Consider the following 14,128-nt stretch of genomic DNA (forward strand, 5'->3'; position numbering starts at 1 on the left):
TTAAATAGAAAGAAGGAGGATCTTAAAAGTTTGGAGGAAGTCAGTTTTTAAAAAGAACCACATTACTATTTAAGTTGATAATTTAATACTTAATCACGTACGTTACAAACACAGCCGATAAATCAGATAATCAATCGTCGTTACGATATAATAATTAATAAATTACGCTTACGATTAGAAACGATTTATTAATGCACTTATTAAGTGTGCATTCGCGATTTTATCATAATAATGTATTGATGTTTTATATCGTTGCAACCGTTTGGTCGCAAAAATGATTATTCATTGTGCATATTGGCATAATTATTTTATGTAATGCGTTGGTAATGCGTGAGTAAAGTCTACGTGTACGCATTTGTTATGTGTATTTGTATATGCATGTAAATCGATATTTTCCTTAAAAAATAATCACGATAACTTGAATTTTGCATTTTTGATGTATTTAAGAAAATGTAAATAGGAAACGAATTTTCATTCATTATTCATTGTACATTGTAATCTTTTTACGACAAAGAAGAGACGCTTATATGTATGAACTGTTTCTATAATTAATCAATTTTTTTTTCTTAATTTTTTCTCATAATTATCGCAAAGAAAAAAGATGTTGCGTGTTTGTAAAGCCTTTTGAAAAGATTCGCTTATAATTAATTCATTTATGTATTTTTTTATTTCTCCTCCCTCTAGTCGCGTTATATTTGCGTGAAATACTGCAAAAATAGTCGTGCATACGTTTCGCCTTGTAAACAACAAAGCTTTCTTTTATTTCTTTCTTGTCTATTTCTTGCTTCATTCTGTCTTTATTATCGCGCGCGAGTTTCATTCAAGTTGAACGTGCATAATATGTAATCGTGAACTAGTAATCGATTTACGGTAATTATTAATAACGATCGCAACGGTGAACATTAATTATCATATATAATCACGCGATGTGGCAACGATGATAAAATTCCTCGGTACGATGAATAAAATAGTGACGAATAACGATAAAACCTAACGATATAAGGACATTCATAGAATAGTTGAGCTTGTAATAAATGATAAAATATCGATAAACAGTAACGGTGAAAAGTATTGGATTCAACGATGCGATTATTAATCCTACGCTAAGAGAACTTTTTTTTTTTCGAAAATTGCATATACATAATACTCGAATGTATCGATCTGTAATATAATAACACTGATAAGGCTCATCTAATACGGTTTCCTCGTCTTTCAGAACTTGATCACCGTTTCTCCTACTGCTTCGCATCTTTTCGTACACGTGAGACGTGCACGCTTTTTTAAACATAGTACAATACATATTCTAATATGCAAAATCAATCGATAAGCGATCACCGATATCGTGTATCGAAATATCTATATCATACTTTCGCGTTACATAAAATCCGTGATCTTTGTCCATGCCCTCGATAGATGCAGTGGAAAAGGTACAAAAATAAGAATAGAATCGGATAGACTAGAAAATCGAACAAATATACACGTGGACATTTATGCTATCATAAAAGTCCGATAGTAATCGCTGTTGTTCACTCTTTGTCTTTGTTTGTTTTAACCCTTTTGAGACTGCGTGTAATTTCTCTTTTAAAACTAAAGGCAATAATATAACAGTACAGATTACAATTACAGTCAAGTTTGAGAAAACATAATATAATAATAATTTTTAAAATGAGATGCGATAAAAGTTATTCTTAATTTGTAAACTTGAATAACTTTTAGTCAGCTGATTACCATTAGTCAATCGTTCGTCTCGTAAGGGTTAAAAAAGTTGCTCGTCATTCTCATTTATTCACCATTCTACTGTACGATCTTCCAGTTCGTCGTTGCCTAAAAAATCAGTTCAACTAACTGTAACTTTCTACCTTGACTAATATTTAATTTCTCATGGATCAATGTGTTTCGATTTGGCTAGTCACAAAGCGCTTGCATTATCGTTTACAAAATGAATCTATTAGACAGACTTTCGACGATATAGTAATGGCTATACATTAAAAATCGGATAGAACGCGTCGGTAAAAGCTGCCTAAACTCCTGGAAAGGATCAAACTGTCGAACGTGCGTCGATTGGTGTTTAGAGAATTAATCTCGCGAAGTTTGTCGACCACGACGACGAAGCTCAAAATGTATTCGACGATGATTCATCCTTCGTCTCGTGCTTTCCCCTCTATAACAAGATTTTCAACACTGTTTGAACCTGCTGTATCGACCGATGGTAATTATACGTACGAACGAGCTTTCGTTGATCTCATTGTCGAACAGAATACACAAATAAATCATAAATACATTTTGACAAAATAAATAAACTCCGCGCAGAAAATAGATTCGTCTAACCACTCAAATTTTTGCAAGTTGCAACTTAAAATTGTAAATTTGTGAAAAAGAATTCTATTATCTACAATTTTTGCAACTTATCAAATTACCAACGTTACTAGTCGGTAAATTATTCTGCCAGGACGTGCAGGTGTCTTTGATACTTGTCAACGAGGGTGAAGATATAGTTCGACGAAAATAGAATCGCCGAACGAATCGATGCGTAACGAAGGATGAATCCGATGCTATGCGGTCTCGTAGGAGGCATTGCACAAGTGCAGCTAATTATATACGACGCTAAAGATTTAGGATTACGTGTTTTGGTCCGTGGAGTATTATAAACATTAACGACATTAATTCATTAATTAATTTATCAACGCACCCTATCATCTAAACGACTGCTTGTTCACTCACGGCAGATGACAACGCGTATGAAACAGCGATAGGTAGTCAACGATCATCCTTTTTTCATCGACTCGTCGCCAACCTCGGCAAAATTTTCCAACATACGTCATCGTCTCTTTATTCTTTGTCTTTTGTTTGTATCCTTCAGATAAGAAAAGGAGAAGAAAAAAAGAATTTCACCGAGTTTGGACCGAGCGATACTTTCGTACCCCGACAAAATATAATTTCCAACTAGATGAATCGAATCGTTCGTTTCCTTGATCGGCAAATTCGGCCTCTACGCGATATTCGTTGTGTCGATTACTCTTATGCGTCGAATACTCTTAAATCGGCGGTATATTAATAAGAGAAGCTTATTTTCAATTGTTTTTACGATGCCCGTAGACACTTGTAACGTTAACACCTACGATCCTAATTATCGGTAATTGTAATAAATATAGCGATACGGTACAATTACATCGTTCGCATAGTGTCGCTATAAAGTGTCACGTATTATTGGAAAAAAAGCAGCTGTCTCCTCGAACTTTTATTAAACGAACGAACGCCGTTGTCAAACGCCGTACTCGCGTGTACATCGTGATACTTGGCTACGAACGGTCAATCGTAATGTAAAAGATGAAAATCAAAGTCGAGGACAAGGTGAGATGGCGGGTTTGCGATCGATATAATTATACAGAATTGATTTTTGATTATTCTAAACACGTAATAATACGTAATACGTTCTCCTCATTTTTCTCTCTTTTTTTTTCCTTCGTCGTTTTCCGTGCAACTTCTCTACGCGATTGAGCTTGGTGAAATCGTTAAATTTCTTCTTCCTCTTAATCCTTCGCACGAAGAAAACTTTCTTTTAACGATCGGCTCGCGATTACCTGGAACACGCGAACGACCGCGTACTCGACTAAACTCTGTGAAAGCACGATAGGTGATGGAATACTTTGGTCTGCGGTTAATATTGCTGAAGAATCAAGTGGCACGTACGATTCGAAATCGGTTTAACGATTTTTCGTTCGATGTTTTCCCCGGCCACGTCTCCCTCCTATAATCTCACCGAAACTTCGTAATAAGAATAACGCTTACAAATAGCGGTAACGATATAGTAGCACGATAGTAGCGGTATTTAATAATAGTAATAGTTACTCTTTTAATGATAACGATAGTAATAGTAGTGTGGCAATAGTAATAATAATGACGTTGATGGCGATGGCGATGACAAGGATGACGACGATGATGGCGACGATTGATAATAATAAGAACAATAACAGTAATAATAGTAATTGTATATCTAAAGATGCGCAGATTACTCGAAGAAACATCGAATGTTAACTCTGGAATTATATTCTAAAAATTTCTTTCAGCCGCTTTGCCGTTTCTTCCTCACGAAGTTCATTGTTTCAAAAAGTATCGAGCGGCGTACTTGACCTTTCTTACTCTTTCTACGTTCTTGCTAAATCGTATGTTTCGCGGGCAAAGCATCAGCGTCGCTCGAGCATCGAATATGGGCACTTCGTTAAATCTAAGCTAATCGCAAGCTTTACCCGTATTAAGTTAATTCCTCCCTGTGTGTGTTATCGTTTTGTCGTTAATACGATCATCATTTATCGTCATCGATGAAGTTTTGCTCGTACATTCGAATTTCGTTTAGAACGAAGAGAAATTAAAAAGAAATCCGGAGGATTAATTTTGTTCATGGAGTTCAATGGGTCAATTTGAATCTGTTCTTTTCTATGTCAAACGAGTCGAAGGTCTCGTAACAAAAACTACCTCTATTCGTGTTTGTCTTTTGCCAAGAAAGCACCGGAGTACTCCTCGATGCGTAGGCTAAATATGTTATACATGTTTAATTGGAATTAAAACAGTATGAGAAAGATAGATAAGTAAACATTAATGTTACCAAAAAACGCTTTTAGCAATTACGAAACCAACAAATCTGATACCAGTCGTCGTGACTGGTTTGTTTGGTAGTCCTATCGTAACGTTAATTTCTCTTCGATATATCCCAATTTAATTAAACAAAATATTCATCTTCGATCGTATCACAGAGGAATTATACTAAATTAAATCACGAAGTTCTTGACCCCGTAATAACAATTTTTAAAGAACCGACTCGACGATAAAGCAAGACATATTATAGTTCGTTTTACAATACCGATTCTACTTAATTCGTGGTCAGGATAACTTCTGGCTATTAGAATACACTCGTTATTACCTGAAAGTTTCCAAAATTCGACAGGACTCGTTTCTGTTACGACCTCATCAATTCGCTTCGCTTTCTTTGAACTGCACTGATCGTACAGGTAGAATATAAATCGTAAAAGCTATTTATGCGAATGCTACCCTGAATGATCGAGAAAAGGATACATATCGTATTATAAGTATACGTATGTACCTACGGTGAAAAGCTTCGATGAAACGACGATTGATTAACTATATTTATGTGTGTATGTGTTGTGTGTGTGTGTGTGTGTGTGTGTGTGTGTATGTGAGTGTGTGTGAGCGTGCGTGCGTGCGTGTGTGTGCACGCGCATGCTTGTACGTGTGTCTGTATATATATCATATATGTATATATATTTTTTTCTTTTTGTACAACGGAATTGTATGCCTCGCAGCCCTGCTTCCTCGATTGAAAGCGAACGTCTTTTTTTAAAGGTCTACGAATATAGAGCTAACTTGCGATCACGTTGATTTTTGCCACGGTATCGTAATCACGATAAAGTACAGAAAAAAGGTCGATATTTAAGTAAAAGGCGAATCACGAGTTAGCGATTTCATGGACGACACTTACATCGACCTTACCTATTTGTAGTGAGATTACAAGTAATAACATTCCTTAATTAAGTAAATTTGATTTCTTTTTTTTCCTTTTTAGCTAGTTTTCAGAAGCATTCTCGAATTAGCGACATCACTATATCCGATAGTAGAAGAAAGATTTTTAAAGAGTGTGTCCGCGTTTTCGTTCTACCTCTCGCTCTCGCTCTCGCTCTCGCTCTCTCTCTCTCTCTCTCTCTCTCTCTCTCTCTCCCTCCCTTTCATTCGCTTTTTTCTCGCTCTCGTACCCTATTTCTCTTCGTATGTATGCCCTTCGTCGACTATTCACCGGACCCAAGCTTGCTTTTCGCTTTTTCGATAAAGAGTGCTTTTAAGAATTATCACATGTGAGAAAAGATGAGGAAGAGGCGAATCCACCAATTTCTCTTGCTCTCTCCGTTTCTTCCCCCTTCGAAGCCAAAGAAAAGACAACCTAAGACTTCGGCACGATCTTCGCTCGATCACGCGCCGATCGATACCGTTTCGTACGTTATATCGTTAGTAAGTACATTCTTTTTTTTTTCCACGGAATACCACCTACGTATAGACGCGATCATTTCTGGTTTCATGCATCGACATCGAAACACACTTTCTCGCGATCCTTTTTCCGACGATGTTTCGCTTCTTCGAGCGACGCAGAGATCGCCGAACACTTTCTTCGACCGTCGAGTTTATCCGACGAGTTCGTCCCTTCCGATTTCGATGTACACTTTCCAGATGACCTGCTCCTCTTTGGTTCTCTAGCTTCGACGCTTCTCTTCGACAATTGAAATTCGACTTGAGATAGAGCCACGCCGAGTGACGTGGCCTTCGATGATCAGCGGTGGAATTCTTCTGGACTGTTGCCTCTGGTGTTGGTCTACGAGGTGCCTTTGTAGTGGATGAAGAAAAAGGTGAGGAACATGAAATAGGCGACCGGAAAAGTGATTCTTGCTATCACGTCGATCGTCTTTGCCACTCTTATCGGATGCGGTGGTTCCTTTTTTCTCAGCTGAAACAAAAGGATCGTTAACGATAGGTGTTTCCGGTGCAGAAGAGGATCGTGAAAAGATCTGGTCGCGTATACAGAGTGTGTCTTGAAAACTTTCGAAGAATGTACCAAATTTTGTAATAAGTTCGTTCGCCTTTTGGCGTTACATCTTGACAAATATTAACCAGTCAGCTGTTGCGATCTCTTTGCAAAGTGTGTACCTAAAATGTGTTCCAAAAACTAAGCGACGACGAGTATACTCGTCAAGCACAGAGAATGTACAGCTGTTATGATATATTTATAATTAAGTTGTAATGAAATGATTATTTTACCTCTTAATTTTGCTACTGACAAGGCTCGTGGTATCGCGAAATTTTGCCATTTCTTCGTGACGAGTATACTCGTCAAGCACAGAGTATGTGTGGCTGTTATAATGTAGAATTAAATTGTAGTGAAATGATTGTTCTATTTTTTAATTTTGCTACTGACAAGGCTCGTCGTATCACGAAATTTTGCCATTTCTTCGTGACGAGTATACTCGTCAACAACAGCTAACTGGTTAAAAGAGTTAGACTTTTCGACTGCAGTGGAGAGAGCAGAGAACAATAAAACATTACCGACCGCTATCGTTTATGGTTGCACCATTTAATGATAGCAATGGGGCAAAATAAACATTACGAGTTTTTGATAAAAGAATTGTTTGTTTGAGACAAGTTATAAGCAGCAAAGTTATTGGTACATTATTTTATAACGAAGCGTTTTTTAATCATTTTTTTACGTTTCATTCTTAAAATATACGATCCTTGTAACCGTGTTAAAGCGCTACCAAATGATACAAAATTTAATGTACTTAGACCTAGCGTTAATTACTACGTAAACGCTGTAATTGATGCAACGGCGTAACGTTTCACCGACGAAAACGTCTTATAATTTCCAAACTAACGATATTTGGTCCCACGTTTATTTTACGACCCCTTTTGCTCATTTTAACGAATACCACATGCTGCTGGAGTTGAATGTAACATATTGGCACACTCTGCATACTTAGAGGATAGGAAATATCGATTGTCGAAATCAGGAAATGGGCTATTTCGAAGTTACAGAACAGTAGTACAGTTAATTAACATACCTCGGCTGTGCATCCATTGGTGGTCGTGTGCGTGCAAGGGTTGGGTCCACAATTGGTGCAGGTTACGATCTCGTTCGGTCCTGTCGTAGCTCCGGTCGGTGGACCGCCCTCTCGCTTCTTTTTACCCTGCGACAGGGTCTCCGTAGAAGAAACTTATATTCTCACGATCTTTCGTGTAAACAACGATCCATCCTTCGACCAATTTTTCTATTCCTCTCCTTTTTCCGTTATTCTATCTCCTTTTCTTTTTCTTTCGTTTCGTTTCGTTTCGCTTCGTTTGTCGCAGCAAAGATGACCGATATGTCGACGACGATTACGACTCATTGTTTAAACAACGGAAAGAAGAGAAACCAGTTGCCGTCCAGAATATAATATAAATCAGATATAAATACAAGTCCATTTAACGGATGAACAAGCTCATTTTCGTTGCGAGATCAACGCAAAAGAAATTAATTGCGAAATAATAAGAATTGGAGCAGAATCGCTATTTTAGTCGCATCGTCTTAGGGAAAATTTCGTTAGACGGCCAGCTTTGTTCAGCTTCTATCGATAATCGATCGTTCGAGACGACAAGCACGAGTAAGTTAAGCGTGACGAAGGCTTTGATCAAGATGAACAAGCTTGCACGTAGAGGCGTGAGAAATTTCGAAAGTCTCGCGCGGCACAGACACATCGGCCACCGTCGCTTCTCGTTCGAATCATCGCATCGATTACCAGACTGATACTCGCGCAACGAAACGTCCTTCTTATCGCAAAGCAATCCGATAGTTGGAATGCGTGTTGAGATTAATCGAAAGAAAAGCTCGTACACGTTCCCCCTATTCGTACAAATAGAGCGGGAACAATGTTTGTTAGAAGATAAAAGCGAGAAAATTATCATACGTACGATAACACCTATGGACTGCGAGTTGAATCGGATTCGATCGAACTCTTTCTGTATTAAGTGGGCTGTATTAATAATAAATCGATACTTTTTCTTGCCAACTGTTTTCACTATAAAAAGCAAGCGAGTACCACCACCGAGGCACGCGAGAAATCGTCTCCATCGCAAAGTCACCGTTTCCAGCGAAAACGAACTCTCGACGTACGACTTTGGACGCGTCTCATGTTTTTGATCGAAAAGCGAATCGTTGTTTTCTCTTAACGGTACATCTTGTACGTATATGGATCAATACTTTCGTGCCTCTGCGTATAACTTACGAGTTACATGCCGTATAACATCTACGTATTACACTGTCGCACATCGGACTCGAACTTTTTCCACCTTTTCTACATTATCTTTGCTATTAATTATTTTCTTTTTTTTCTTTTCTTCTTCTTTCTTTCGACAATAAAGTATCTCGATTCCGATGTGAACAACACTCTCTCTTGTAACAACTGTACATATCTAAATCGTTTCGACGATATCTTTTCTCGAGCACAGGTTCTCCGCACGATGAATCGTCAAAGATTTTAACCAAGAATTCCCTTCGCGACTTTCGCGCAGTTTAATGTCTCTCTTCGTTTGCTCTTTACTTTTCTTTCGTTAATTCGTTTCAGCTAATTCTTGTCATTAAACTGGGCGAACGCTACAGCGGATCTCTGTACCGGACAGTTGCGTTTGAGAAAGGTATTTTATGTCAAGCTTATGCTACATGTCAAGCTTCAATCGGGTTAAGTTCAATGGCAAAAAGCGATTGTTCGCGTCACAATCATATTATTAATAATATATATATATTAGAAAAAAAAAATAATAATAATATACGGCTGATCATGGTTCAATGTCGATCACGGTTAAAAGGAAAGAAAGGTAATGTCGAATAAATAGCAGAGAAATGGTTATGACTCGTCGTTTCGCGTTATTCTTTCATGTTTCTTTCTTTTCAATTACGCGTCATTCCGATCGTCATGTCTTTACCACGTCGTTGATTCTGCCAGCGAATATATATATATATACTTTCGGTATAATGAAAGGGTTTCGGGAAGAGAATGATGAGCCTATTGATAATAGCGGCTAACTATTATTTCATAGTCCGATCGGTTCCTTTCTTATCTTTGCTACGTGACATTTCGATGAGTTTCACTAAAAAGAAAAAAAAAAGGAAGATACTCAAGTGCGACTAAATTTGTTATTGTTTGTTGTCTTTGTTTCGTCGAGTTCTGATGAAAAGTTACGGCCGTTGGTTCGTCAGATGGTAAATATGTTTGTTCGGTTGATGAATGATTTTGCAACGTCGAAGCGATCGAGAAAAATCGTACTTGTTTCCACGTTTTCTAGATTTCTTTTCTTTTCTTCTTCTTTTTCTTTTTTTTCTTTTTTTTTTTTAGCCTATTTCGTTGAGGTGCAGTCTCGACGAATAAAATACGATCGAATCGTTTCTTGGAAAAGCATCGCTCGCAAATCAAAGGATACAAGCGTATCGTGAAAACTCTGTCGCTACTAATCTAAACTTTCTGCCAAATCAACTCTTTACTCAAGCAAAAGCTTTACGCAGGGTACGTTGAAACTCGTAACGCGTCTAACGTTCTCCGAGTTCTTTTCGGCCCTTCGATCTGCAAGCGATTCGGTGAATGTTCGACTCGAGTAATCGCTTTCACCGGATTACTTTCACGCTCCGTTTCACCGAGCAAACGCGGCACGAGCGATCAAGCGACATCGAAACGTACAGAGGATGGAGCGGTATTACACGCGGGAAGCTTCGTTTCGAACAAGCGCAACGTTAGAAGAAGAAGCGTTAATTGCCCCGATAATATGCAATATACATATATATATCGTGAATCAATTGATAGTTCGTCGAAACTCACGGAAGACAGAGGAGCTTTCAAGATCTTGTTACGCGGTGGTAACCGATACGCGCGATTTTCTCTAAAAAACGGAACTGAAGAGTCGTAGTTTCGACAAGGCAACAAGGTATAGTGTGATCGAACAAAGTATCATAGGATGTTTCGTCGTGCTCATGCAAGTTACAATCTTATCCCATGCGATCATGCGTTTCATGCGTAATACGTACAGTTCAAGGTATCCCCGTCGTTGATTCAAAATGCGGATTCATGCATCGCGCACACTCGTTTGGATTTACAAAGGAACGAACATCTGCGAAAATTGCTACATGTCCGTAAGAAGCAAGTTTCGTGGAAACTAGCGCCGACGCTTGAGAAAATCCGGCGATTTTTGTAAATCCAACGAGATGTCGAATATCCCGTTCGAAGAGACATAGGAACTAGCGCGGAAGGGTCTACTAGCACAGATTTCGCCAAGATCAAGCTATTATTTACTTCTACCTTTCGTTATACAGATTGCTCGCCAAATTCATCATCCCTTGTGATCATCGTCGATACATTTGGCCAAAGGTATCTGTGAATTTTGCGGCATTCTGTAAAGCTTCTATGCAGTTTCATCGTTCTATGCAACACACGCAAGTAGTTGATCGTGCACCGTTTCAACTGTACGGAACAACGGCTATGTTTATGCTAGGGACGGGAGGAGAATAGAGAGAATGACAGAGAGACGCAGGAGAAATTTTCTCGTACGTAGTGTTTGTGGGTGGATGGTTGGATGGGAGAGAAGGACCTCGGTGTGTCCAAAGGACGATAGTGCGAGAAATAGAGCAAGAAAGAAGGGACAGAGGCGGAGAAATGGTACCAGCATAGGCGGTAAGAGTACAGTTACCAAAGTAGAGATTGGTGGAGGTGAAGAGAGGCGTTCGTCGACGAACATCGACATTTCCGATTAAAACATACAGCGTGGATTTCCTTCTATCTTGGATTTCTTAATACCTCGGTGATTTTTGTCCGTACGATGAACCGTATCGAAACAGAGTCGCTTACTTGGTTTAGAAAGACGAACATTGCGATCCGATCATTTCGATTTCCTTCCTTCGGAGTCATCTTTTCCGAGTTTCCGAAGATATCGACGTTTTTTTAAAAATGGGACTACGTATTGTTTATACATCGATCGACGCGTCATTTTATTCCTTACGCAAATATATCAACGCGTTTGCGTATTTGAAAATAATTAGATCGAAAGATGCGTGGCTTTTCATCTTGTTTACACTTATCGCAGCAAAAAAATAAAAAAAACACGAAGAGCATTTATAGCATTCTCGCGTCTTTCAGACGGCAAGTCCAAGAGACGTACAGTTAAAATATCTTCCATGGTAGATACGCGGAGAGTAAAAGAAGAAACGTATCCAACGATCGGTACAAAAATACGCAATCTCATTTTAAGGAAGATCAACGATCTCGAGAAGTAGAAAAGAACGACTTGGAGGATAAAAGCTCATGAATCGAAATATTTGTCGTTTCGAACCAACCGACTTTATCCCGACCCAATCTTTCGTACCGGTAAAACCATCCAACGTGTTGTACAACCCAAGACAGCGGAACACTCTGTACGCTAATTTTTTCAATTTCTAATTCCTATATATGCATAAAGGTAAAATTTAAATTCATCGGAACACCTCTGCTTGTGAAAAGCTGTTCTATAAAATGCGTAGCGAAGGGAGGCTAGAGAAAGATAAAGGTTCCTCCCGTTCTCTCGAATCCATAGCAGGAGAGAACGAGTGCTCGTGTTACGATGTGTAAGGTATACTCGAGAGTGTCAGGTAGGCGTGTACGTATATGTGGGTCTACGTGGTTCGTCAGGACGCGGTTAAGACCTTGCACGTGCACACCACTTTTTCCTTTGCGGATGGTGATATCACCAACGAAAGAACGAGAAACAGAGAGAAAGAGAAAATATGGAGAAAAAGAAAGGTTACACCGGCGTGGCACGGTTTTGCTCGTATTTCGAGGCAATACGAATTCGAAAGTCGTCTGTTTCGGCGGACTCCGAGACGAGGACAGGTGTCGAACCGTGTCGAATCGACGGCTAAGAAAGTAATCCGTAAGGGTGAAACGCGATAACGCGCGAAGTCGTGACCGCGCCCTAATGCTATGGGGGGTCTTACCAAGGGGCTGGCCAATATTATCCCTATCCTGCTGAGCACCGCTGGGAGCCGCTGTAACATCACAGACACCAAACAAAGAGACTTACTCACCAACATTTCCACCAACCAAATTCTTACTAATCGTGTGTGTGTAACAACGTGTTTGTCTTTCTCTTATCATCGCTTTTCTCTTTATTGTTCGTTCTTTGCTTTCTTTTCTTGTCTTTACTTTTTTTTTTTTTTTTTTGTTCTGTCGTTTTTACGTTTTTACAGGACGGGGAAGGTATCGTTCGTATCTTTTCTTTTTCTCGGTTTTTCGCTTTTTTTCCTGCTCCTTTTTTGGTATCTCTCTCGTTCTAGTCGTATTTTTTTTTTTTTTGTTCTTTCGTAGTTTCTTTCGTTATCGACACGCGATTACCACGCGACAAAGCTACTCGAGAAGCGTTACTCTTGGATTCTGCGACGTGAGACCTTCACGATCGAATACCACCGTGCGATTATCGTCGTTCTTCGACGTCCATTTCTAATCTAATCGATCTATTTTTATTATCTGCCTGTTCGACAGCCTGTTTTATAGCGCTCGCGAAAATCTCTACCGCGACTCAGCTCTCGTTAACCGAATTCTCGTTAGCGCGTTACCCCCTTTCTGTGTTTCTCGTAACCGACCGTTTTTTCGGATAGTTAAAACGATTTAAGATGCACGAGGCTGATCCAAAGATGCCCGTCGTCGTTTACTATCGTCACGTTAGCTTCGTTTCTTCACATCTAGTCCATTTATGATCACGAATCGTCGATCGATTGTATTGTACATGCATGAAACACAAACACAATACGATCTGCCACAGCGGAGTAACAACCCTGGTCATTGAATTTCTCGCGATCCCGACAGAACCGTAAAAATGAAAAGAGGAGGTAATTGGCTGTACGATCGTTGCGACACGGAGATAACTCGTGCGTGTGTATGCGTTACGAACGTATGAATTCGTTTTCGAATCTTTATTGGATCGGATCTTTGTTAAATGGAATCGAGAATCGAATTAGAACGAAATTGATTGCTCTGTACAAAGTTCCGCTAAAGTGCATAACGTCTGTACATAATATACAGTTACATATATTTGAATATATTCGATGATACAGAAAATATTCCTCGTTTTATGTCTGCATTCCGAGTGTACGATTATTCGTTACCCTCATTGTACGTATAAAGCGACTGACGAATATATTTCAACATCTGCCATTAGAAACTTTCACGAATATATTACGAGTGTTATACGAAACTCTGTGAAATTTCATTAGCACTGTAACGAGACACGATTGTCGTAATTACATCGGTCAAATTCGAAACTAAATTTCGGAAGGTTGCATAGAAAACGTATACTTGTTTAGCGAGACATTGGTATACAGCACGAGCAGTGGTTTCAGACGTATGTACGCTCGTACGCTTTGAATAACTTTCAAAGTATCTGGACATTTGCTTCTCTTGGATATCCGGTTGAATAACCAGTTGCCAGAAAAGAACATTTCTAATTGTTCTTGCTTTTATCATAGAGTAGTGTATTACAGTACTAAGTATGTATTACAGTACTAATGTGTACATAGTGTATA

General features: G+C 39.0%; 1 protein-coding gene across 26 annotated transcripts in view; it reads right to left on the bottom strand.

The window, feature by feature from the left end:
* Nucleotides 1-62: 62 nt before the first annotated feature.
* The window catches only part of LOC126924516 (glutamate-gated chloride channel), a 91,754-nt gene continuing 77,688 nt past the window's right edge, over nucleotides 63-14,128 (bottom strand). For 15 of the 26 annotated variants that reach the window (XM_050739080.1, XM_050739089.1, XM_050739105.1 and 12 more), the window contains 3 exons: nucleotides 12,545-12,595; nucleotides 7,617-7,742; nucleotides 63-6,508 (listed from right to left, as the gene is read on the bottom strand). In XM_050739080.1, the coding sequence (XP_050595037.1) occupies nucleotides 6,377-6,508; nucleotides 7,617-7,742; nucleotides 12,545-12,595 (309 nt within the window). In that variant the 3' untranslated portion in view covers nucleotides 63-6,376. The remainder of the gene's footprint in view (nucleotides 6,509-7,616; nucleotides 7,743-12,544; nucleotides 12,596-14,128) is intronic. The other 11 variants (XM_050739085.1, XM_050739098.1, XM_050739100.1 and 8 more) reach the window with 3 other exon arrangements.

The sequence above is a fragment of the Bombus affinis genome, chromosome 14 (assembly GCF_024516045.1).
Source record: "Bombus affinis isolate iyBomAffi1 chromosome 14, iyBomAffi1.2, whole genome shotgun sequence".
In the NCBI taxonomy this organism is placed as follows: Eukaryota; Metazoa; Arthropoda; class Insecta; order Hymenoptera; family Apidae; genus Bombus; species Bombus affinis.